This window comes from Alosa pseudoharengus, unplaced genomic scaffold, assembly GCF_046254945.1.
Source record: "Alosa pseudoharengus isolate Yale_2024_CS ecotype anadromous, Long Island Sound unplaced genomic scaffold, YU_APseudo_1.1 YU_APseudo_1.1_scf_2, whole genome shotgun sequence".
Lineage (NCBI taxonomy): Eukaryota > Metazoa > Chordata > Actinopteri > Clupeiformes > Clupeidae > Alosa > Alosa pseudoharengus.
Genome location: NW_027468663.1, coordinates 20242809 through 20268838, shown reverse-complemented (window position 1 = coordinate 20268838; position 26030 = coordinate 20242809). Strand labels below are relative to the sequence as shown.

Sequence of the window (26030 nt, the reverse complement as noted above, 5' to 3'; positions counted from 1 at the left end):
CAACACTGTAGATATATAGCAGAGACTCATATGAAGTTAAAAAGGTGTCACTTTTTTGTGATCTACCAAAAAGTGTCCTAAATTACCTGAATTCATCCTAGTAATGTTGGTAACCAGGAAACCTGTCTAGAGGTGAACATTAACATTTATTTTTTTTAGCTCCTGTTGAGTTCCCTTGCAATAACTTTGCATTCCTGCAACAGGTTTTTGCAAAGTATTGCAAAACGTATTGCAAGGGAATGCAAAAATGTATTGCAAGGGAATACAAAAACATATTGCAAGGGAACACAAAATGATTGCGACTGCGAGGGAATGCAAATGAAGCTCTATAAATAAATGTACACCTCTAAAAAATAATTCCTGCCATGGTCCTTCGGGGGCCTTAGTTTTCAGTAATGTTGGCGCTGTCAGAGAAGTTTTAATAGGGGGCCATAAACAGGCTCTGGTGCTGTGCAAGCTCAGCTGTCATATGGATTGTTTCATGTTGTTACATATCAATATGGTCATAAACATTACAATGCTCAATCAACGAGTTAAACACGCACAATGGTGCCTCACATGGATCCTGTTCATGTTGCACAGCTATTGTAAAGTAATTTTGAGTCTTAAAACCCTTCAAGAAAGTAGTTAATTGGTTCAGTCAGGGAACCCCAAGTGATGCAGTCAATTGGCTTCGGCGACAACCAATCAGCACTGGGCCAGCTTAAGTTTCCGCAGTCTGCAGGTAGACTCATGCAGCTGCTGCAAAATGACCGCGTTTCCTTAACTTTCCTTTCATGCTTAGCCAGAATATCCACTTGTCATTCCCTTTCACTGTCTCCATTAAACGTAGGACTATCTCTAATTTATTTGTTAAAGTTTTAAAAAATTTGCCAGTTTTAGGCAAGTAATCGATTTATCAGATTCAATGATAATGTTATTAATTTTCTTTTTTTATAACTCTGTTGTCTAGTTGTCTCTGTTGTCTGTTGTATAGTCTAGTGCCAATAAATCTATGGCAGGAATTTTCAACTGATTGTGACCCAGGAACCACCATTATGACCAAGAAACTGAAGACCAATGCTGAATAAAATATAGTGACTTCAACATTGACCAGTGGCCACTGGCCAGTGACCACCAAGAATGCCTCCGAGCCACGGACCACTGGTATAAAAGCCCTGCTCTATGGTATGACGTGGTCACCAGTTTCTTCAGGGGCACTTCAAGGCACTAAATCCTAATCTAGATTTAGACTAAGACTAAGACTTAAATCTAGATTCTAGAAGATACTCTGGTTGCCATTGGAAACTGCACCTTTGGACCAACACCAATACTCGGTGTACCCCAATGATCAATCCTGGGGGCTCTGTTTTTTTTATTCTCAATATGCTCCCAATTGGTCAAATCATACAGAAAAATCCGATCTAATATCATAGTTATTTCAATGAAACAGTAACAATGTTTTTATTAGCCATCTGGGATTTTGCAATGGGTCAACATTATCACAGAGTGATATGAGTGTATGTGTGTATATGTGTGGCCATCGATGATGTTTAACTGTGGGAGTGCATAGATGTATTGGTGAGATGTTGCCGTCTTTATGTATGTTTTGAAGAACTGCAGGACGGAGCTCAGAACTAGTTTTCCAACAGAGACAAATACAATACAATACAAAAATCAAAATCCCCTTATTTTATCAAATCATATAGTGCTGTTTTAGAACTCACAAATGTTCTATTATCACCTAGTTATCCAAACCAACCAAGATGGGGGAAAAAAACATATTACAACCTTACTGAAATGACAAAGAACATAAAGGGCAATCATGAAGACATAATGACCAAATTCTGACCATTTTATTTTTACCTTTTGAATCCTGTAGCACCTATTCTTTTTGGTCATCAGACCCAGTTTCTATGGTCTATTTGTCCTCAATCTCCTCCCTCCCCCCCCTCAGCTGCTGGTCCATGTTTGCGCTGGATGTGGTTCTTGAGGCTGACGTTGTGGTTGAAGCACTGCCCACAGTCCTGGCATTTGAAGGGTCTCTCCCCTGTGTGGAGGCGCATGTGGGACTTGAGGTGGCCTGGTTGGTTGAAGGAACAGTTGCATAGCTTACAGCTGTAGGGTTTCACTCCCGTATGGACCAACTCATGTCTCTTGAGGTGATGGGGATCGGGGAAGCCCTTGTCACACACTTTGCAGAAGAACCTGCCATGTTTCCAGTGGGTCTTCCTGTGAGCGTTTCGACTGGAGCAATTTGCAAACCGTTTGGGGCACTCGGAGCAGCGGTACTTCAGGCTCTCCCCCTTGTGGGTCTCCTCGTGCTCCCGCTTGTCTTTCTGGAACCTGAACTTCTTGTAGCAGCATTGACAGGGAAGCACATAGTCTTCAGTGTGCACACGACTGTGTTTACGGAGGCCTACCTCATTGACGCAGCGCTTGCCACAAGTCAGACACGAGAACAGCTTCACTTTGTGATCACAGACGTGCGAAGTCCGGCCGTCGTGCCTGTCGATGAACTTTCCACAGTCTGGACAGAGCTCACGTTTATGACCATGAGAGTATTCCACATGGGTCTGCAGGCTGTACAGATCACTGAAGTAGACGGCATATTTTGGAGGGTGCTGTCTCTCCTCATTTGCTGCACTAGTTTCCTGGTGGCAGCTGTTAGACGACTCGACTTGAGACGCAGTGTTACCGCCCTGATTTCTACTGCTGGTGTCTTCTGGGCTTTCATTTCTGGAGCCTCCGTGGTCGCTGCTGCTCACAGAACCCTGTTTTGTATCGCTACAGACTCTGTGGCTGCTGCTGCTGCTGTTTAACCCTTGGTTGCCATTTCTGGTTTTATGCAGCTCATCACAGTTTATGACCCCTTGATTGCTAATGCTATTTGAATCTTCAAGACGATCACTGGAAGCAGTTTGTTTGTTACTGCGGTTGGCGTCTGGGCTGCATGCGCGTTCAGCTGCTTGGCTAACATCACAAGAGCTCTCTTGGTCTGCAGCAGTAGGGGCCTCTGGGCTGATGGTGCATTGGGTTTGTTGGTCGTCTGTGCAGTCCAGCTCCTGGTCACCGACCTTGTAGCCACACTTAACGCAGCAGTAGCGCTGCAGGTGTTTCTGCTTGAAGCAGCGGGCACTGGCCTCCTCTCCACAGTCACAGCACCACGCAACCTGGAGAATATGCTCCTCCCCTTCATCAACACCTTCAGAATCCTCGCTGCTCGTCTCCATGAACTCTTCAGAACTCGGATCCCACTCTTCATCACTGTCCTTCCTTTTCCTCTTTGACTTCCGTTTCTCCTTCTCATCTTCCTCCTCGTCCTCTTCATCCTCCTCCTCCTCCACGTCTTCGGGTAAGGGCTCTGACTCTTGAGGTGTCTATATGAAACAGTGTTTACAGTTAATTTTAATTAGTAATTTGATTCAGAATAAAATGCGGATGCACCATTACCATAGTAAACGGCTATGCTATCATGGATATACCAGAGTGAAACTGATTTACCATGACCAATGAGAGGTGAAGGGTCTGTCCCATGATCAGTCCCTTATTCAGACAATACGGTAACTTATCCCACTGCTTGGTTGAATTTCCCATTGTCCTAAGTAATTTAGAACGACCAATAAATGTATGTTATTTGCACACCTATGAAGTAGATCCAATAGATCCATTTTTTTGGCCGTATCACACTTGTATATTAATTCGCCAAACTCGTTGTGAAGTTTAAATGAACCATCACGTTGCATCGGAGCTGTAAAATACAGACGTTCAGAACATAGCAACTTTGTAGCATATGACGAAGGTGGCTTTTAGCTAGATCGATGGCAGCAGGCTAAGTAAAATAGCGATGTTTCAAAGCTAAAGTTAATCAGAATCCTGGGATATGCCTGCTTGACAACGGGACAGATAGAACTAACGACTGGCCTTGGCCGTAGCAACCATCCATTTAGAACTAGTAACGGGCAGCAAGTTGAGAAATTAGTTGAAATGTGTCGGGAAAAAGTAGTTCTACAAACAAGACAGTTCTAGCGATTAAAACATTTAAAATTACAACTGGAAATGAACACAATGGAAGTAGCAACAGTGGAATAAGCGGGATAATGGACTCCACGGTGGTCTGTTAACAGAAATTAATGCACTTACGAGGTTTAAATGGCCCTCAGCTGTGCATCGGGCCGTATTGCAACCTCGACCGTGTTGTCCAATATCCCTTACTTATCTCCTGCACGACTGAAAGTTGCAGGTCAGTGTTTCCCATACGTTGACTAATCTCTGGCGGGCCGCCACACAATTAAATGTTTTATGTTGTACTATTTAAATTAGATTGCTATTAAATCCGCTTAAAGCTGCAGTTGGCAAGACTTTTTTGATCATATTCACTGAAACCGACACTATGCTCTGACAGAACAGCATAAATCAGCCGTTTAAAAAAAAACAAAAAAAACCTTCTTCTACCTCCACCAAGAGTCTGTTATTTGTTTTGGAATAATCCACAGCTCCCGGTTCTTCTGGTCCAATCAGAGCAGGGCTGTGTGAGATCTGACTGTCAATCACAGTCTGGTGCAGTCTGGTGCACACTGACAAGCACAAACTCCATGAGAGGGTGCTCAATGGTAGTGGGGCATGAGAGTTGTAAACATTCAACATTTTGGCTAAGTCCCCTCAATCTGTCAGACTGCCAACTGCAGCTTTAAGAGGTAATGGAGCCAGTCATACAGTGTTGTGTTCCTCCATCAAAATGACTGAAGCTCCACAGAATGCTACGCTAACTATAAAGTATGGTATGGTAACTTATTAGCCATAGACCCTCCCATAGGTGGTATACTTTTGGAACATTCACCTATGCCCTTGATTTATTCCTCAACAAAGCTGCATCATAGCCAAACATACAAAAACATGAGCCAGGTGTAGTGTTAATTTTGTCACCTGTTTTTTATTTTATTTAATCTTGTGCTAAATGTCCTTGTTAGTTTTAAGTCATATTTAGTCATTCACATATCAACATGTTAGTCAAGTTTTAGTTAATTAAAAGTCTCATAATTTTAGTCTAGTTTTAGTTAAGAAAGAACAAGGCATCTTAGTTAAATTTGATCAATCTCAAATACTGGTTAAATGTCATAATTACCTGACAAAACACCCTTGTTGAATAATTGCAACTTAGCTAAAAGTGTCATGTTGCTGATTTTGGAGACCCATTCCCAAGTGATGATTATTCAGGAACGGCTTATTGTACAGAGGTATGCATTATATCCTCCTATTCATTAAAGGAGAATTCCGGTGTTATTTTGACCTGCTGCAAACGCTAAACTTCGAGAAGATACTGTCTGTATAAATCGTCTTGTAAGTAAACTACCAGTGCTTTTTCAAAGTTCTCAATGTCTCGTTTTAAATGTCAGGGCCCTTGGAAGTCTACCAATGAAGTGTGGAGATACATCGAGCCTCGTAAATGGTGTAAAACAGTGATTTATTTGCATGGCTATGCCGATGCCGAGGCACCACCATTGACCGCCTTGTTGGTAGCATCGGCTAACTAGCGCCAGATTTCGGAGTGCAGGGGACAAGCCGAGATGGGCTATGAGACATACGTTCACACTCGGTATCATGTTTCAAAACACTTTAGGTCAAAATCACACCGGAATTCTCCTTTAAGGTCTGCTGATCATTTTGAAATATGGTTTGTCATGTGTTGAGTAAAGCAGTGTTTTTCAACCTTTGTTGTGCCACGGCACACTTTTGACACTTAAAATGTCCCACAGCACACTAACATCCTGTGTGAAGAAAAAATAAACATACCATAGCCTAAAATTTCAAATAATACACAGATATGGCCTCATTATGGCTTGACCTGCTCACTAAAACAAGCGCCCTCTTTCATTTGTAGGTGACTATATCTAATTTAATTGTTGAACTGGATATGTGATTATTCTGTGAATACTGGGTATGGGGCCCCTGTTGTACAATGCCTGCATACCACAAATAGTGCAACAATACAATCAATGAGAGCATGTGGTTATAAATTGTTTGATGCCACAGTTGCTTTTCTGGACCAGTGAGTGACATTTGGGTAATTTTCTGCGGCACACCTGATGATCTCTCACGGCACACTAGTGTGCCCCGGCACAGTGGTTGAAAAACACTGGTGTAAAGAGTTTGTGAGATATTTCACTGAGAGTAATGGGTGTGCAGAGCCATGTGCAGAATATAACATTTCATTAAAGTTCAACGTTAGGCTAATTGTCTTATGAACCATTTATCACACCGTTTATCCACTAATATCGTTGGAAAGCTTAGGTTCTGCTCTTTCATGCGATGCGTCTATGACATCTGTATGACTCATACTGTGACGTGGACAGCGTGTGAATTTGGCCACTGGTCTCACTCATGGCAGTTTTGTTATCAAAGACCTATCTTTAGCAACATTTCGTCTTAGTCGTGGAAGAAAAGGTCGTTGACAAACATATTTGGTCTTGTCTCATCTAACGAAATGAACACTAGCCAGGCCCTTACTTCTTGAGAGACTGTTGGGTCAGGTGGCTGGTGGTCTGGAGGATGGCTCGCCCAGTTCCTGGTCTTGCCACAGCTCCAGCACTGCTGCACCACGTTGAAGGCAAGTCCCTTGCGTTCTGTAGTGATACTGCAGGCATCACTGTAGCACCCTAAGCACTTCTGGAACAGCTCTAGCAGGCAAACAATCTTCACAACGACATCCTCCATTAGGCCGTTCCTTCAACAACACAACAAAGACAAGTGAAGCAGTGAGTAGGTAAATAAAAGTTCGAACAAAATCTTGCCCTGCACACTATCAAATATTTTCCATTTCAAATACATGGATGTCACAGGCATCTTGAATTGTACACATAACATAGTAAATTAATCTGCTGTAGAGTAATATATTTTACAATCATAATAATATATTACAATCATTTTAAATCCAGAATTTATTTCCACACAAACACTGTGGTCTCATTAGCTTATCCCTGTGGTGGATTTTCTAAAATTGAAATCAATAATTTATTTTAATGTAGCATTATGTCAATGCAAGTAAAGCTTATAATAAGAAATGCATTTACCTGCCTTGTACAGTGGTGGACTCTCTCTGGGTATCTGTAGGGTATAATAATATAACTTTAATACAAATGCCAAGTAGACCATTTATATATGCACGTCTAATCTTTATTCAATGGTAGGATTTTATAAACATATTGCTTTCAGCAATAATACTCAAACATCATATCTTCTATATTCTACATGGGTTTAACATGTACCATCAAGCTCTCATAGTGCACCGTAAATCAGAAGGATAAAGCGGAAGACAGTACTCGAGATTTACATGAAAATGAAGACTATCAGAGAGGTGAGGAAGCAAGAGTGCGTCAAAACCGATTGCCAATGCCAACCGAGGACCAGTGTCTGTTGTAAAGAGCTCTACTTTGTCAGCAGCTGTAAACGTATGAAAATGTACCAACCGAATAGCATAGTGCCTTGTCAAAAAAGTGCTGTGGCTCCTTTAAGAGCAAAAGGCTCCCTTTTTTTAATCGGTGCACGTTAGCGCAGAGGGAGAGAGGCCCTGGGCAAAGGACAATTTGGAGTCGTAGTAGTGGCACGAGAGCAGTGTCTTAATTGTAGCGTCAGAAAGTAAAGCACTGCTTCATATGCTGTGGGGGGGCTCACTGGTAGATTTTGTAGGCAACTTCAAATAAGCGCAATTTACCCAGGTGCTAAATTCCATCCCTGGTATGTATGCATGTGTTTGTGTATGTACGGGATCAAAATAACAATAATTTTTAAAAAAACACAAAATACAAAATCCGACGAGGCCCCCTAGTGGCCGAGGCCCTAGGCAATTGCCTGACTTTGCCCAATGACTAGCACTGCCTATGCCTTTTAACCTGACTGCAACCAATACACGGCATCGACCTAGAGTTCATTGTGCACGCTACAATACTCTGTAGTTCAAATGGTGTATTAAACTGTGAGGATTTATTTAAATAACAAAATTATTTTATGTGTTTCGAACTATATTTTTTTGTAGGGGAGAGCAATTTTAGCATATTTAGGCAAACATGTCTAAATAGTTGGGAGTTCCTTTTAAGCATGTTGGTCTAGAAACCTTTAGAAAATGTTCTTTAATTTAGACTGCAAATCATTTCGCAACCCCTCCCGTATCTTTGGTGATCCCCAGTTTAAGAACGACTGCCATAGCACACAAATCAAGTCACATTTTAAGCAGCTCACCACACTTTCACCAATATTTTTTTCACCACTACCTTCTGCTCTGTCATAAGGCTACGTAGTTATGTAGGCTATGGACTATTTATGTTGGCAGGCACATATTAGGGAACATTTCTACACCCCACCTTAGGCCTGGAATTTCATAATTTTAGGGTAAAGGCGACTTGGCCTTCGGTTAGGCATATTTGGCGGGGGGCATGAAGGCCACACTCAGGGAACCGAGGCCAAAGTTAACAATAGCCTACAGTAGGCCTACATAAAAATGATCAAAGTTGAATTTAGCCTATTCACAGCAGTAGACCTAGCCTGGGTGCCATTCCGAACGTAGTCCCGGCCACAACATTTGAGGTCGGGAAGTTCGGTCTGGCATTGCTACATTGTGGAACAAGTATGCTTGCCCTAGATCAGACGGACCAATCACATCGGGCTTTACGATGATGGGACAGGTGAGCAACAGCGCCTGGTCTATCACGTCATCTGAGCACGCTTAGATTAGGCTTATGTTTGAAACAAAAACGCTGCGTCTTGAAGGATACATGGCCTTTAAGACCCCATATGGAAAATGCATTTATTTAATGAGGTTTTATCACTGAAAACGATTATTTCTGAAAACTTTGGCCAAAGTTGAGATGTGGAAAAACTTTCATCAAGGGAAAACAGCACTGTTGCATTGCGACATGTTCCCTCGTTAACAAAGGCTATCAGTTTTTTTCCTAATAGCCTACCCTACTACATATCTCTTAGATTTCGCTAATGAGTGTTGTAGGCTAGGTAGTTACTGATGGCACTAACTTTTACAAAAGACCAAACAATTTTAAGGCATTTGTGGAGAAGAAGGATGGTTCGTGTGTTTTCTTCCTACACCTCACGGTAAGCTATTTCATTGCTCTGGTTGGTTAGGTCTATCCGATTGAGTGCATAGGCATTCCCCACCTGTATCGGTTAAAACACGCCCCATAATTACGTCCCAATGGAGCAGTATCAGACTCATTCTGACTAGAATTGAGTATGATTACGTCAGGCTATAGTAGACCTGTATCACTGAATGAAACATAACAGAAACATGAAATATTAGCCTACACAGAACTGCAAATCATCTGATTGTAATATTTACAGAAGTCTAGGCTGTATGTAACATTTTGTATTTGGCCTGTTATGAAATCATGTACCGGTATTAAACAATTTAAGCACATTGTAAACTTAAAGCCCAAAGTTGGAGACATGTAGAAATGTGCTGCAAAACCGGATTACTCTGGAACAGCCAATTGTACAGGGGAATGATTTACAACTTTGTGTTTGGTAAGGTCAGCTGTTTATTCTGACATATGGTTTGTCATGTGTTGAGTGAAGAGTTCCTGAGATATTCCACTGAGATGAATGGGTGGCTGACATAGTTTAAAAGCTGAGAAAAAGGCTCTTTCATGTGATGATAGCTCGCAAAGCCTTGCCTAACACTATATCACATGTATCCCGTCATAACATTAATGCTATGGGCCAGGGTAGTGTTTATAGAATTCCTCCTTGCATTAATGTGAGAGAATCCGATAAATTAATGTTAACGTTAACACATTATCAAGGAAAATATTACTTCACTCCAACAACATAAGGGAATGGATACATGACAGCTGACATTAGGCTATTGCTTTCCAAAGCTGCATAATATCTAAATTTCTTGCCTTGTCTTCTGGCTGCTGAATGTTGGATTTTTCTTGCCGTGCACTGTCACTTTATCCACCGCGTCAAAGACTGAATTAATTCATGTTGTGAATGCTAACATTATTTAGACAGGCCATTGTCTACAAATGAAAATTGCTGCATCAGTCGGACATTAAGCAGAATATGGAAAAAAGGGTAAAGAAGTCATGCAAAGCACCAAAACTACAGTGGCCTGTGAACATCCGATTTTTAAAAATCAATCATGGTCAACGCAAGGGGCAACGATGGCCATGGCCGCCATCAAATTCCAGCCCTGCCCCACCTCTTGATTTCTCCCTGGGTTTTCCGGTGTTTTTTGCAGGGGGTGAAAGGAAGTCCATAACCTCGCCAAGGGAGTAGTTTGAGAAGACAGAGGCCAAACTGTGCGTCATAACTAAGGAAGATTTTTCAGCTGTAACACATTGCTCAGTCAATACAAGTTGGTGTCTTACCACATCGTTGTAGCGTGGGCCCTGAAGGGAGAACATGTCGTAAATCTGTCGTAGGCTCTTCAGCAGTGGAGGTTTCCTGAGGGGAAGCATTCTGTCCTTCTGGTAGGTTCTGTCGGACATCACTCACCTCACCCTAATTGAGAAACGACACAACATAAATGAAATGTATACATACATCAGTACATATATTTAACACAAACACAAAGGCATTAGCCTGGCCATGCCCACCTAGAATCTCCTTTCAGAGAGATAATAGTCTGGCACACGACAATACACTAACGTTTCCCTCCGACACCAGGGCTGATGGGCCATGGTAAATGGTAGTAGCAACTTCTGCAAACATAATGAAATTATATTTGAATATGTAAATTTATATACAGCAAAGGTCAGCCTACATATGCTGTTTCCTGACTACCAATGTGGCTTATTATAAGTTTATAAAGGTTAAGTGAAGTTAGATGTTAGAAATCCCTAATGAATGTGATTGAAATCATTGGTCTAGCCAAACCAAAGTTCACGCAATGTCTATGTAACTGCCAAAGTTTGTTTGTCATTTATGATATTTGTTTAGTTGTGTTATTATTTGTAATGTTGTTATTGTGCATGCTATTTTGGTTTATTTTCTTTTTGATTTGTCTCATGTTATTGTTAATTAGTGACGTTGTGTTGCACACAGACATCTGTATGTGTGGCACAGCTCACCTGGAGAGCCAACCGAAAGGTAACCTGTGAGACTTGCGGTCACTCTGACATACCCGCGAAGTTTAAGGTATTTTGAAGTTACAAGGACATTTTAAGGCTTTTTCCTCATTCCCTCATGGTTGTGTGCAGCCAGCGAGGTATGTTTGCGCTTTTATGTCGTATGTATGTGATTCAGATGATATTTGTATGCGTGCTATGAGTGAATGTTTATTTTGTTCTTTTACTGTTATTTAAAGAGTTTGATGGTGAAAAAAGAAAACAAATAAACCATCAGTAACTGAGATCCAAGGCCTTGTGTATTTCCTGAGGGAGTGATAGTCTATGCCAAGCCTATTCAATTAGCGGCCCGCGGGCCACATGCGGCCCAGACGCAGCCTCAGAGTGGCCCCGCCAATGGTCCAGACAGAAAAGCAAAACACCGTTCTTTATCAGATTTTTAATCATTCATGCACAACAGATATCTTTTACTTGCTTTGAGTATTATTATTTTGCATTATTATTAAGGCTAGTTAAATGCACTTTGTGATGTGTCAGGGTCAGATATGAGTGTTCAGTGTTCATTTCATGAGGCAAACAAATGCCATTGCTTAATTGCACTTTCTTGATTATCTACACAAGATGTGCCTAGGTCAGATGTAGCCTAACCAAAAATATATGTTAAATAGGCTATGCTTATAATTTCAAAAACAAAAGCAGCATCTCAGGTTCTGTTTAATCTTTTGTTTTTTAATGCACCTGATATGTGTCTGGAGTAACCAAAGTTGGTTAATTTGCTTCCCCTTTGAAAATAGTTTCAAAGGGGAAGCAAATGTTAGGCCTCTTGTAGGCTCTGTTTTTATGCACTTTGATATGTACCAGGGTAATTTTTTTCTTCGGTTTGTTATTTAAAAAAAAGTATTGCTACTAGGCTACCTCAATTGGTTGGTTATAACTATTTTATTGTTGAAGTAACATTATTCATTGTTGCCAAGTTGAAAGGTCAATCAAATAATAAACATTGCTTGCTAGGCATTACACGATTTTGTCTTGGTTTGAATAATTACCTCCTGCTTTCTGGTCGCTGAAAATGTGTGGCCCGGCTCAAGTCTGTGGTTTTAAAATGTGGCCCAAATGAATTTGTAATTGAATAGCCCTGCTCTATGCCCATTACTTTGCTAGAGTTGGAGACATTTCCTAAAGTGTTAATCATGAGAAGCCAGATTCTCTTCACGAAACGAAGCACAGTGGTGAGTGGCATTACCAGGCTATGAAGGCAATACATTTTTAATGCAATTTATTACCAGAACAAACGGCACAATGAGTTTCAGTGAGCTGGTATCCCCAACTAATAGGAGCCTCAGTGTTTCCCAAAGGATTGGATTCGATTTGTGGCGGTAGTTGACTTGGACAGCGGTGGGAGGGGGTGCTTTAAGATTGCCTTGGTAGTAGGGATGGGCATAATTAATCGACGATCGATAGTTGATCATTAAGAATTTCATCAATCACGTTAATTTGTTGTCGTTTAAACTAATGCAGGTTGCGTTACATAGTGTGTTTTGAAGCAATTAAATGAATCACTGTGTGGAAGCAATTAAACATTATACCACCTGGGGACAATATTTGACGCTATAGGCTACTCAATTACCTGCGAGTTTCCGCTTTGATTTATGAAGAGTTCACGGTGAAGTGTGGCGTGGGACTATTTTATCGTTTAAAAAATGATAACGTTAGTTCAATGCAAACACTGATGTAATTATTGCCTACCACTATCAGTGCACGAGCAATAGAAGACATTGTTTTTATTTAACTCAATGAAATAAAAGCTCTTAATATTTTATATTGAAAAGTCGTTGTCCTACACCATGGGTCTCCAACACGTCGCTCTCAAGCTCAGTCGCTTGCCGTCCCCTTCTGAGCTTGCAGGCTGAAGCAGTAGGCCTAAGCTACTACTACATTTAAACACAATTGTTGCCGCGACTGGAGGCATTTTAGCCTACGAATTTAATAAAGTAAATCATGCAATTCAAACTCAATTTAGGCTACTTGGCTACGCAATAAGGTTTTCATTACAGCACAGCACACGTTTTGAATGAATTAAAGTGGCTGTCTTGTCTCGGAAAAAAACGGCGGGTGAAAATATTGACTCGTTCAACTACATGAAATGTAATAGTGAGCTATCAAATACCTCCCAGATTTCAGTGCTCATCAGTCCCAACATTGAGCAATATAATCAAACTGTCCAAAAGTAAATTAAATCCCAAACCAAACGGAAAATCTTCTGCTTTTGATAGCGGTATGCGCTCCAAACGAAACGCATTGTTAAATAGCTTTGTTAAATAGCCCAATTAATTGTTATAGGCTAATCTTACCCTCTTTCTCGACTCCGTGCTTTGGATAGTTTTGAGTTACATTTTGACAAAACCTGTCAGATCTAAGCATTATTATGTTTTTGGTTAAGTTATTGTTTAACATGATTTTTTTTTATAATTTATTATTTTGGAACAAACAAGGGTCTCTCTAATCTGAACACCGGCTCGCATTCCGCTGCTTTAGAGCAGCGCAGCGCTTAACCCATAGCATTTACACCCCTATTTTGAGTTTTTCCTCGAAATTGCACACCGCCTACTTAAAATGGCCCTGTTGCCACATACTTTGACTTACAATCAAGTGCCTGACCTCTTTGGAAAGCTAAGGCCTTGTAGAATTTTTTGGTACCAATAGATTGACTGTGTGATGAACTATCAGAGAGTGGCAAAGGGTAGAATGATAGTTTTTTTTATAGGCGGTTATGTACATCTCTAGAAATGACCACATTCTGCCCTCTTGGTCACTTATTTTCTCTTGAAAACACCACTGAGGCCCACTACCAGGTCTTGTGAATCTGTATGTCAAAGTAGATCCTTATAGGATGAAGTATGACTGTGTGGGACCCATATTTGTGTGGGCATACACATGCGTTTTGCTAAGTGTCCATTTGGAGACTCCAAAAGGACCTTTGGTTACCCAAAACTAAAACTCTTCCTATACAAGAACCCCTTTATGTAGAACCATGATCTTGGTGTCAAATGAAAGGTTACACTCTCTGTGTCATGTTGCTTGTACCATGAGTGCTTTGCAGTGGCTGTGCCATGAGTCCAGAGAAGCATTATCTGACCTGAAACTCTTACTTTTGCTCCTACGCCTTTGAGATTTCCATGAAAAAAGGACAAACAAGGTAATGCAGTGAACATTTGTATTATAAAATGAAACAAAGGTAAAAAATAACAATACCCTGGCAAACGAAACATCAAATGATTCACATTCAATGCAATAGAAATGTATTTATGTTGGCAACCACGGTCAACAAAATGGAACGTGTTATGAACAACTGAAATAGTCTCGGCCACCGGCTCCTCTTCCTCAGACACAGGATCCTCAGCTCTTGTTTTTTTGCTTGGCGGGGCCCAGTCTTCATCACTGTCACTGAAACAATTGTACAGGTGGAAGTTAGGCTCAGACCCACTAAAGTATATGAAAACCCTTCCCAACAACTTATACAAATGATATAAATGTGTGTACTCAGGTCACACCTCCCCCTGCTCTCTCTTTTACACACACACACACACACACACACACAAACACACACAAACACACACTGCATTCTCTCCCCTAACTCCCCTCCCCCCCAGGTACCAGAACACTGTTCACACTATGAAACAAAGCTAAATGAAAAACGATGCACTAAACATTACAAAAACAAACTAAACTGTATCTGTAACTGTATATGGATATAAGTAGTCTACTCACAGCTCAAAATCAGGGTCCTTCCCAGCTAAAAAGTTCTGCTCCTCCTCGGAGTCGCATTCCGAGAAATTGCTTTCTTCTCCTTCATCGATGTCCTCCAGATCTTCAATGTCCTCGGGTTCTTCGACATGTTTCGTCTTTTTTTGTCTCTTTGGCATGTTTTACGAACAAAAACCTTCAAAAACATGTCTCTTGCTTGTTTAGTAACAAACTTCCAAACCACTGCTTCGGAATCTGGTTACGCATGGGCTATGCGCCTTGAGTTTAGCCGACAGGGAAGTAGAATGTGACGATGTGTCACATGTCTAAAGAAAGCTCTCCTCATTGGCTACACGGACATCTAGGTCCCATCTCATTGGCTCACTCAGACACAGCGCTATGGCCATTCAAAGACTGGTTGTCAGATTCATCGCTTACGTGACTCATTGGCTTTGATGGCATCTATCTCGACTCTCATTGGTCCTACAGACATGTAATGGGTATCGATGGAATCAGAAGAGCCTCGTGAACACGCGGAGTACCGTGAATCCAGCGACAATAATGGAAGTAGAACCGAAATATCTGGATTTCCGCGAAAACTAAGATTTTACTTCGCTTCTTTTCGTATGTATCTGTTTTGTTTGTACTGGCGTGTACAACTACTCAATATATTGGCAATAAAACAATGTAGATATTTTACATCTATGGATTCTTACGAAAATTTCAAGACCAAGCATGCTGGGCTAACTTATTGGTACGGCCATACAGACAAGTGACAAAGTATGAACGCAGCAACTTTGGGGGGTGGTGGAGGGGGGTATTCTGATATGTTATATATCGGGATAAACTTATATTTTACACACGAAATATATGTTAATTCATGGAAAGCTTTACATATATCGATTCTTGAGTTTCTCAGCTTTAAAATGGTATATAGCATGACTATGGTAGTTCATGATAAGGTGCAAAAAAATGCATGGGGGTTGTTGGGGGGAGGTGGGGGGCACTGTATTTTCCCGAATACGGGTCACCCGTAGTGTACTGGGTTAATATCTTCAAGTTTAGCCTAACCTAACGTCCAGTTTAACTGCCACAAGTTATTGTTCTTGTGATAAAGATCTCATCAAGGAAAAACACACTGTATTTTCATTCCATTTTTAAATTGATAAAAAGTTAAATAAATAATGAATTTTAATATAGGCCTAGAAATATTAATGATTAATCGATAGTCGATCGTTAATTCTCCCGACGATCGGCTAAGAAAATTTAATCGAATGCCCATCCCTACTTGGTAGTGTATAGGTCTAATTGAGTGCCTGTCACTTTAAGACGTTCGTGTAACAGTTGTAACAGTTAAAGGAATTATCCGGAGTAAAATGCACTTTAGATCAATTTACGGATGATTGGGAGTACATACGTTGAGTTGACATCCAAATCATGTCATTTGGATGTGTTTTGAGAAAGTTCGATGTTACCGTTTTTAGTCAAAGCTCGTTAGCGTGGAAGTGAGAAGGGCATATTATTTCGCCGCTACAAAACGCTATTTTTATACCTCTTCTACAGTTCCAAACAACATTGCACTTACGTGGTAGTGAGTAGAGGGTCCCTAAAGCCAAACCGAAGTATCCCGAGGTCTTTATGTGGCCGAATAGAGAGTCCAGAATGAATTTCATCAAGCCAGTACCTTTCCGGAAATGTTGCCATCTTTGCCGCCACCTTCAGGGGAAAGTCCGTAGGAGTCTTATTGCTGAGTGTGTTGTAACACGCTCTGGAAATTCACAATTTCGTCGCCGTTTTTTTCCAAAAAAAAAAAACATAGTCCAGTATTTCTTTCGAAATTGAAATGAAGTTGTATGGACTGGACTATGTTTTTTTTTTTTTTTTAAACGGCGACGAAATTGTGAATTTCCAGAGCGTGTTACAAGGATAATTCCTTTAATAGATAATAGTCTTCTATCCAATGCTTCTATGTGGCAACAACAATCCTTCAACAACCGTGAATGTTTTGTTAAATGCACATGCAGAGGAGGGGCAGCGGGCTCGTTACGAGAGAGAGCGGGGCGGGGCAAGGAAAGGCTGCGTGCGTAAAAAGCGCAGCTCATTGAAAGGATTTTTATCTTATATTTAATTTAAACAGTACAACATAGAACAGTAATGTGTGGCGGACGGTTTTCATTTCGTGACTCCCCGCCACAGATTAGTCGTATGGGAAACACTGAGCCTCCTGTTGGAATGGAACATTTACATTCTTTGAAATAGGAGGTATGATTGCCTTGCTTCTCTCAATGAGGTTGCAAAGGAATACCAGTGGAAACATTTGAAGATCTACAATAAGCCTACTTTATTTACGCTCACATTTTTGAGAGAGGGATAATGTGAGAGAGTGTGTGTGTGTGTGTGTGTGTGTGTGTGTGTGTGTGTGTGTGTGTGTGTGTGTGTGTGTGTGTGTGTGTATGTGAGAGTGAGTGAGTAGGTGTGGTTGTTTGCTTCTTGTTACAGTAAAGTAACACTCGTACGTCTGGGAGAAAGCGTTCAGTTCCAGATGGCTCTGGCTGTTCACCTCTGGGTTTTTAGGTTTTTCCATTTCTGTGTCCTTTCCAAACTTTGGGAGATTGATAACCCACAGCCACTGTTTGGACCGCTCCAAATCTTTAATCAGTAAATGATGGAAACTTACTGCTCGTCCTTTCCTTGTTGTGAGTGTACATAACGGTACCCGGTACCAGTGTATAGAACAAATCAACACCTGGATGTCTCAAATTTTTTTTCAGCTGAACAAAGAAAAAACTGAAGTAATCATATTTGGTAAAAAGGAGGAAAGGGTTGCCACTCTCCTTGACACAAAAGGGTTGAAGGCAAGGATAATGTATTATGATTATTGATGTATTAATTGACAGTGACCTAAATTTCAACAGCCACATGAAAGCGATAACTAAATCAGCTTTTTACCACCTCAAAAATATTGCCAAACTTAGAGGGCTGATGCCAAAACATGACAGAAAAAAACTCATTAATGCATTTATCTCCAGTAATGGACTGTTCAGAGGCCTTCCTAAAAAGACTATTACAGCTTCAGGTGATACAAAATGCAGCAGCTAGGATTCTAACAAAAACTAAAAGAACTGACCACATTACTCCAATTCTTAAGTCCCAGCACTGGCTCCCAGGAAGTCACAGAATTGACTTTAAAGCACTATAGCTTGTTTATAAATCAGTAAAGGGAGCAGGACCTAAATAACTATCAGACATGCTTCAGCAGTACACACCTTCTCCGCCTCTCATCTCCCAGGTGAAAAACCTGTTAGTAAAACCAGAGACTTTCTAATGAGGAGACACAGCACTCAAAAAATCCTCCATAGAAATGCATGGGCTTAGTTTGTAACGCCAATCATGTGCTGTGTTGTGAAGACATCGTACCAATCATGTGTTGTGATCTTGCAGATGGAGCAAGATTGGTGTCGTGCAGGGGCGATTCTAGACCTAGAGCTTTGCTGGGGCACAGGCCCCCAACTCCCAATACAAAAAAAAAATGTGCGCGCAATATGAAATAAATGGCTAGCCTACAGGTGCCCTGCCTGTGCTCTTTCTCCCCTCTCTTCTCCTTCTCTTCGACCTTCTTCTCCTCCTCCTCCGCCTCCTCCTCCTCCTCCTCCAGCACTCTCTCCCTCAATTGTTGTAGCAGCCACTATCCAGCAACATCCAAACACATAGGCATAAGTAGGCCTATACTCACTGCATGAATTTAATAGGCTTTCCTGACTTTTTTTGTCAAAATTGAGATAAACTTCCCTCCCAGGCAAGGGTCCTATAGTCATTCTGGCAATAGTTCTTTGTAGCTTAAATAGCCTCATGAATAACGCTCATGAATGCCGTTTCCAGCGAGAGGAGCGCTAGAATTTCACTGGGGCACTGGAGACTTTTACTAAGGCACGTGCCCCAGTGAATAAGGTCTAGTGACGCCTCTGGTGTCGTGAAGCCTTGCGCACGCGTATTTCTGCCGAAATGGATGCCCGATGAGTGCCCAAAAAGCGTTGCAATATGGTCGCCGAGTGAGGGACTTGCCTAAAAGGACTTTGGTAAAACCTACTGTTAGAACTAAACATGGTGAAGCAGCATTTAGCTGCTATGCGGCTCAGCTATGGAACCAACTTTCGGGTGACATCAAAAAGGCCCCAACTGTAGCCTGTTTTAAATCTAGACTTAAAGGACAAGTTCGGTATTTTACACTTAAAGCTCTGTTTTCAGATCGTTTCTGATTAAATACGGCCTGGTGGGTCGTCTACTTCCACCTGCACATGAAAAGTTAGACCAGAGAGGGTTAAAGCGGCGCTAGTAATCAAGGATCTTTGGTTAGACTGAGAATTCTCGTCGCTACCTCAAAATTCTGCTGTAGCTCCAAGCAGATTTGTACACGCTCCTTAAGACTGTTTATAGCTCTTCGAGTCACGGTAAAATGAAATTTTTGGTACATAGCTAATTTAGATAAACTTACGGTGTGGGTGCTTGCGTTTATTTAGGAATCCGCTGTCTTGGTTAGTATAGAAATGAATAGTAAGTAATACATACACGTAAGAGGACGGAAACACGGGGCGACCCGATACGTTACAAAATGGCAAGCTTACTCCAAGTTCTTCCAACTCTGTCGTCCCAGGACTTAATGTGGGAACCGCTGTATTTCTCAGGCGAAAGAGCTTTTTTGGCGATTTCTTTCGACCTTCAGCGAAGTCCTCATTAGTAAAATGCAGACCGCAGACACGGTGATCAGCTTTTTGCAGATCCTCAACAGGTGTGCTCACATCCAACCCCAGAAATTCCAGCCACAACTTTAGCCTTTCTGGATCGTTGAAAGGAAGTCTGTGGCAACTTGTTTTGCCACGAATTTTCCCGCAATTTGGAACTGCACAAAATCGCCCCATTATAAGCTGCCTGTTGCAAAAGCCTTCAAACGCTTTCAATTAAGTCAGCGATCTTCTGCTTCTTTGTATTGAATGAAATGCCCTCTCCAGATCTTGCAGTTGCCTTTCCACGGTCTGCACGAGCTGAAACCATGGCTGAAACCCGCCCTCATGACGTCAGTTTAAAGACGTGATAGGGCCGTTTGGGATTTTGACGATTTTGACCAGTTTCCTGCAAGTTTCTCATGCTGCTTCCTTGTGTTGGAATATGCGAAAAATTAACAGAAATGGAAGGGATACCTTTTTATATGTGATTTCTGCAACAATGGTAGGCTAGCATACTGAAATCGTTTGGATGTTCTGTTATTTTCTGCTGTTGGTTAAATAGATAGACACACATATAGGGAAACACTTAGATAGGGAAAACACTTGATATTGAATTTGCATGATGCACACAGCAGTTTTGCAATCAATCCAAAGTGGCCCCACTCTGTTCATTGACATTCATTTGCTACTCTTAGCTACCTACCTACTCGAACTACCTGGAAAGTTCTAACACTTCAAACTGAGGAATTTCCCCCCCCCCCCCCCCCCCCCCCCGCTTATATAGACCATTACGCCTACCAATGCAACTGAATGCAGCATAACAAACCCATCCCCCAAATACCTTAGCCCCCCAAGCACGGTCGGCCAGGTTAGCTTACATGACAAGTTCTATATTGTATTTATGAAAAATATCAGAACAAACACCACCCCTCCGTCCCTCTCCAGTCTCCAGCAACATTTTCCCGTTTCTGATAGTGGGCTGAATAATAAATGTAGCATAATCTGCCTCATTTCTCTTTTCGGAATATAAAACAACGTGAATTGTTAGCAAACACACTGTTCAGTGCTGCACGCGATTGATAAATGGTAATATGGTTCACACAAGTTAGTCTAATAACCAAATAAATCCATACCTCAGAAAGTTGTGTCGCTTTCGGGATGGCACTTTTCTTCAGACGCATTCGTTGTCGAGGGTTAGAGCCTCTAATAATGAAGTCGTCTGGATCAAAATGTGCACTACATACCCGGTAATCCCTCTGTTTTAGTATATGGATAGGGGTCTCTACATCGACTTCCAAAACAACAAGCCACTGCTTCCAAGTTGACTCGTGTAGAGGTAGCCTGTGAAAACTTTCCGGAACATAGGTTCTCATCTCCTTGCCGCAACCTGGAACAGCACAAGCGCGAACCATTCTGTCTTCTCTTCCTTTTCTCTTATCCTTCGTAATACCATCTGAAGCAGGGGGTCAGGATTTAGCATGACATTTGGCCGCCGACATTTTTGAAAATATGGTAGACGGGCTCTGGCGTTACATGGTTGCAACTTCCGGGCACCGGCACTGATGACCATAGACATAATATACATAGACGCCGCATCGACCGCTATAGAGCTGCACAGTCCCGCCCACAGCCGATGCCAGATGTAAAAAGTCAATGCAATTTTTCCATTGACAATTGCGGTGTAAGCCATAAAAACTTAACTGCACGTGGTAGACTTAAAACCAGCTACGGTTGTACCAGAGAATGTCTAATAAGGGGAGAACTGCCACTCTCGGAAAACTTCCGGTTTCTGAACTGGTTGCAGTTCCTTCTGTGGATCCACATGAGGGCGCTCGTCCACGAGTGCAGAATGGAGCTGTACCCCTCAAAATCCACTTTTCTCAGGATATAATTTTTTTTTCAAGTAATTTGAGTATTGTATTCGAAAGGGGAGGCAAAGAAAATACACTTGGTTGAGTATTATATTTTTTAAAGTCACTTAATTGTTCTAAAAAGCCTTTCAAATGTGTCAATGACGTCATTCATTAGCACAATGCTAGCGTGTTATGTGCAACAACGACCCAACCTGTAAGAAATCAAAAGGACATAAGTACTCGTTCATTCAACTTTTGACCTATAATCCATGTTGAAGTTATACAAACTAAAATCAAATCTGAGATTTGTAAACGACAATCAGGTGAGAGACAAATTTAGCCGTCTAGCTCCATTGACTCCCATTCATTCTGCACTCATGGCGATCGCCCCCAGTGGAACTCTGGTGGAACTGCATCCAAAATTCGGTACAATGGGACTTAATACGGAGTGGCAAGGCTCTCCGTAGACGTGCTCTGGTTGTACTAAGTATATGCTCCTATAGACACCAAGAGTTCGTGGGCCACTAACCTTGTTTTGAATTAATTCCTTTTATTCGCGATCTCTTGGATAAGTACTTCATTACCCACAATCCTGAACAATCCCACAGTGATGCCTCTGATTGGTGGAAAGGCCGTTATGGTCAGTTTGAAACTTTCTCAGCGGAAAAATATTGACAAAGATGGAGTTTTTTACTGCCTATGGCGAAAATCTTAATGTGATTAAAAACTTTCTTGACGAATATTGGTACTTGTATCAAGAAGGATTGGGGTTTATACATCACACGAACTTAGTCAGGGCCAATACACTATCAAATAGACCACTGTAAATGTTAGTTTAAACACTCAAACTTTTCAGGTAGGCTAGCACTAGCCGACAGGCTAACCTTTAGCATTTCCGACATTGTATGTCATTACATAATGCAGTTAACATTAGCCTACATGCTGCAACACAGGTATGAATATTATGTTTTAGTGAGTGTCCAAAGGGGTGAAAGCCACTTTAAATCGGGTCACATTATTGACTGTTGTGTGTCCGAGAGTCAGTTTGTGGGTTTTGTAAGGGTCAGCAGCATGAGGGATAAGAAAACCTACAAAGTTGTGGTGAGTTAGCTAAGCAGGGAGGTTGTAATGTTAATGATGCTAGCAGTGCTAGTTAACATTAGCTAGGCTACTGTAGCCTTCATACTGTATGATTCATATTAATCATTAACCTAGGAATACTTAGTGCATTTAATGAACATTTTGTGAAATAATTCACGGCAAATTAATAAACTGAATATGGTGGTCCAAGAGCAGACCATGCATCAGCCCGACTGAGCAGTGATGACAGCATAGGATGAGTCAGGTAACGTTACGAAGCACTGCCGTTAACGTTAACCGCTTTCACACACACGATATAAAATACACGATGATAAATATAAAATTCAATATCAAAACACTATTATTTACACGATTACTCCTGAAATAACTGCTATTAACTGCACATTCACTATATAAAAATCACTGTTTGGAGGAAAGGGTTCGCTGCTGTCGCAGGTTGGAAATGAATGATTTCGCGCTGGTTCGTGCTGCTTATATATTTTTCAGTAAGGCCCGGTGGTTTATGGGATGAGTAGTTCCTTCGCTCAGAAAGGAAAATATGTACACAGCAGGGCCGTAGTCACCATAGACATTGAGGGGGACGTGTCCCCCCCAATATTCAAATATGACCAAAATGTCCCCCCCAATATTCGGACATAGAAAAAGAAAGAAAGAATAAAGCGCTATACCAGGCCTACAGGAAACCAACACGTATCTGAAATGTAATCAAACGTAAATAACGCACAAATTAGTGACCTATGGTTCCAGAGTAGCCTACAACCCTGAGTGGTTTGTCCTGGTGATTTTCCGTTTTTCGTTAGTGGCGTGCGCTACCAAAAGCTTCCATTTACTGCACCCTACTGCGGTGAGGTAGCCCACATAACTATTTTTGGTTCGCTAAAGGTTCCGGGAAGGTTCGCTGAAGGTTCCCCAAAGGTAAATATTTTGAACCTTTATGAACCTTTAGGGAACGTTCCCTAAAGGTTCCCTAAAGGTAAATATTGTGAACTTTTAAAGAACCTTTAGGGAACGTTCCCTAAACCCTAAACCCTAGGTTATGTGTTTGCTGGGAGGGCTGTCAACAATATCGCAAAAGCTACCGGTACAATGTTCACAAAACTTCTTGGAAAGGTGTAGCACAGGCTAAGGAAATCCCATACATGTTTGGAGCCAATCAGACTGAAAGGGAACATTTTCCATATTGTAGCCTATTCTCGCAATATAGCGAAAGTGAAACGTTTTATTTTAAATGATGAATTTGTGCAAGCCTGTGTCATTTCGTTCACGTCTTTCAACATAAATAATGCATTCATATGCTAGTAATGCCAGAAATTACCGTGTATAGGCCTCTTAGAAATGATTGTTGCATCTTGCATATTATTTAGATGCGCACTCAATCGCGCATCCATGCAGGCAAAACGTGATCAAATGTGGCGACGTTTACAATAGTGATAGCCTACAGTTAATGTGAATCGCGGACAATAACCAAAGAAAGGAATTTGCACCTCCATTCACCAATTAAAGGCTGTAGTAGGCCTAGTGTTTTTCTACATGTTGGCACAAAACGTAATTTCTGTCAGAAGCCAGTCTATGCATACAAGGGTAACATGAGGTGAGTCAGACAGAAGAGGGGCCTGTCTTAGTAGCCTATTCCTGAATCCTGTCCCTTTCAAACTATGTTAAAATTGTGTGATTAGCCGCCAGCATAATAAAATCTAAATTAAAAGACAAAATCTTATTAGGCTCCAAGCCTATGAGTCTAAGCCTTAGTTTGAAAAATCTAAAGGTGTAAGTAATACATACCTGTCAACAGGGTTTCTGGGTTTCAGGGTTTCTCCCGTATTTCAAGGTCATCTCCCAGCACCCTCCCGTTTTTTTTATTTCTCCCGGGAAACTCTCGTAATTTGCATGGCCATCAAACTTCATTTTAAAATCATTGATCCATTCAGGTTGCCAGATTGTGTATTAAATACACCCTACAGATACACGATCACTTAGTTTCAATTTCAACCGTTTTGTCATAGGCTAAAACCTGGCAACCCAAAACCCAAATAAGCAAGCGGGTGCCGACTGCGCAGCCTGAGTCTCGTCGTAAGCAAGCGGGCTAGTTGAATGGCCTACTCCAGAACTAGCTGTTGTGAAATTGTTGGTAATTTAATTGATTAACACATCACATAAACTGTTATTGAGTGTTGTTGATACACTGAACTTGTGCCCTCGGAACCAAATCTGACAGCAAGGAGTTTTGGACGTAGGCAGGCAGGCAGCTGGCGGATACATAACTGGCATGCGTAAGGTAATGGTAAGATAAGAGCAACGACCGAAATGCAGTGTTGAAACACGTGTATGAAACGTATTAAATATGCAAACACAGATCCGGTATAAACACTGACCACAGATTTGGTCCCCCCCAATGTTGACATCATGACTACGGCCTTGGTACACAGTCTTGTACCTTTGACTTTTTTTGGATTTTCTCTTCGTTTTTTCACTCGAAATGATATGCTATATGCTTATGAGTTATGCTGTATCTGGTTAGCCTAAGACATGCTGTAAAACTCTTTAGATACGGATTTTTCCAAACGTCAATGGGACAAATGAATGGGAATCTTACATCCGGCACCTAACCGCATTTTGGCAGTGGGCGGGACTGTGCAGCTCTATTCACCTCTTGCATGTGACGTCACGATTTGTTCGCGCCACAGCAAAATAGCCTAGTGGACGGCAAGAACACGGATCAAATCAATTGGTTGTAATGGGACATATCGCACAGCTAGGAGATTAGTGAGATTTAACCGTAGTAATGCCCTTCCACGACTGCTGGCTTATTGTTTGGAATACAACATCATCCCATGTTCTTGCATAGATATATTTTGGTTTGTTTTCTTTGTGTTTCCATGACGCAACGTCTGGATCATGTAGCCCAGCGGTTCCCAAACTTTTTCCCCCGCGGACCACCTTCTACATCTTGACTCGGCTCGCGTACCCCCACCATCCAACACATAAAAAAGTAACTCATTCTATTGACGCATTCCAGGCATCTTTGTTTAATTAGACGCCCTACATGATAACATAATCAAAATGTGCAACTGGTCTATGAGCTCTCAAAAAAACAGTGTGGAGAACCACATTAGAATGGTTAGATAGCATCTCACTGCAGACCACGCACTGTGGCTTTGGGCAGTCTGTCTCCCAATCCACGTGAAGCCTAGGCCTATATCATCATACTTTCGTTTTCTTCGCGCATTCTTTTCTGTCTCGTTCTTTCTTTTATCCCCCTGCGCTCCATCTCCACCTTCATTAGTCTGACCCCCATCCCATTCCATCGTTACCTGTGTCCTGCTCCGTTTCTCTCGCTTCTCCTCTTCGATCGCTTTAAATAGGCCTTTTGGACAGTGTCCCTGTTTTTAGCCAGTTTTCCATGTTTACACAGCCTTTTACCTAGCCTATACTTCAACGAAACTAACGCGCCAGATATTCTGGCTGCCCGCAGGAAATCACGTGTAGCCTATTGTGTGTAACTTATTTTGTAAGTTTACAAATGATTACCTTTAATTTCACGTTTCCATATCATT

The 26030-nt window shown here is 41.5% G+C and overlaps 1 protein-coding gene across 4 annotated transcripts; it reads right to left on the bottom strand.

The window, feature by feature from the left end:
• Window positions 1-1415: 1415 nt before the first annotated feature.
• LOC143134029 (uncharacterized) lies at window positions 1416-21074 on the bottom strand. Of its 4 annotated transcripts, none has more exons than XM_076294087.1 (5): window positions 20656-21074; window positions 10359-10491; window positions 7050-7083; window positions 6487-6703; window positions 1416-3359 (listed from the first exon to the last, which is right to left on the bottom strand). In XM_076294087.1, exons 1-5 carry the CDS (start codon window positions 20932-20934, stop codon window positions 1911-1913), a joined length of 2112 nt encoding a protein of 703 aa, XP_076150202.1. In that variant the 5' UTR covers window positions 20935-21074; the 3' UTR covers window positions 1416-1910. The 4 variants fall into 4 exon arrangements, with proteins under 4 accessions (XP_076150202.1, XP_076150204.1, XP_076150201.1 ...); XM_076294089.1 differs by having other exon boundaries at window positions 7054-7083; XM_076294086.1 differs by lacking the exon at window positions 20656-21074 and adding an exon at window positions 19424-20111.
• Window positions 21075-26030: the final 4956 nt, after the last annotated feature.

What these genes read in the sequence shown, in the direction of transcription:
- LOC143134029 (XM_076294086.1), bottom strand. Translation starts at nt 19,717, where the DNA reads ATGGGGCGATTTTGTGCAGTTCCAAATTGCGGGAAAATTCGTGGCAAA. An exon ending in CAGAGTTGGAAGAACTTGGA is followed by an intron (nt 10,492 to 19,423) that starts GTAAGCTTGCCA and finishes TTTCTCAATTAG; the next exon opens with GGTGAGGTGAGTGATGTCCG. An exon ending in GCCCACGCTACAACGATGTG is followed by an intron (nt 7,084 to 10,358) that starts GTAAGACACCAA and finishes TATACCCTACAG; the next exon opens with ATACCCAGAGAGAGTCCACC.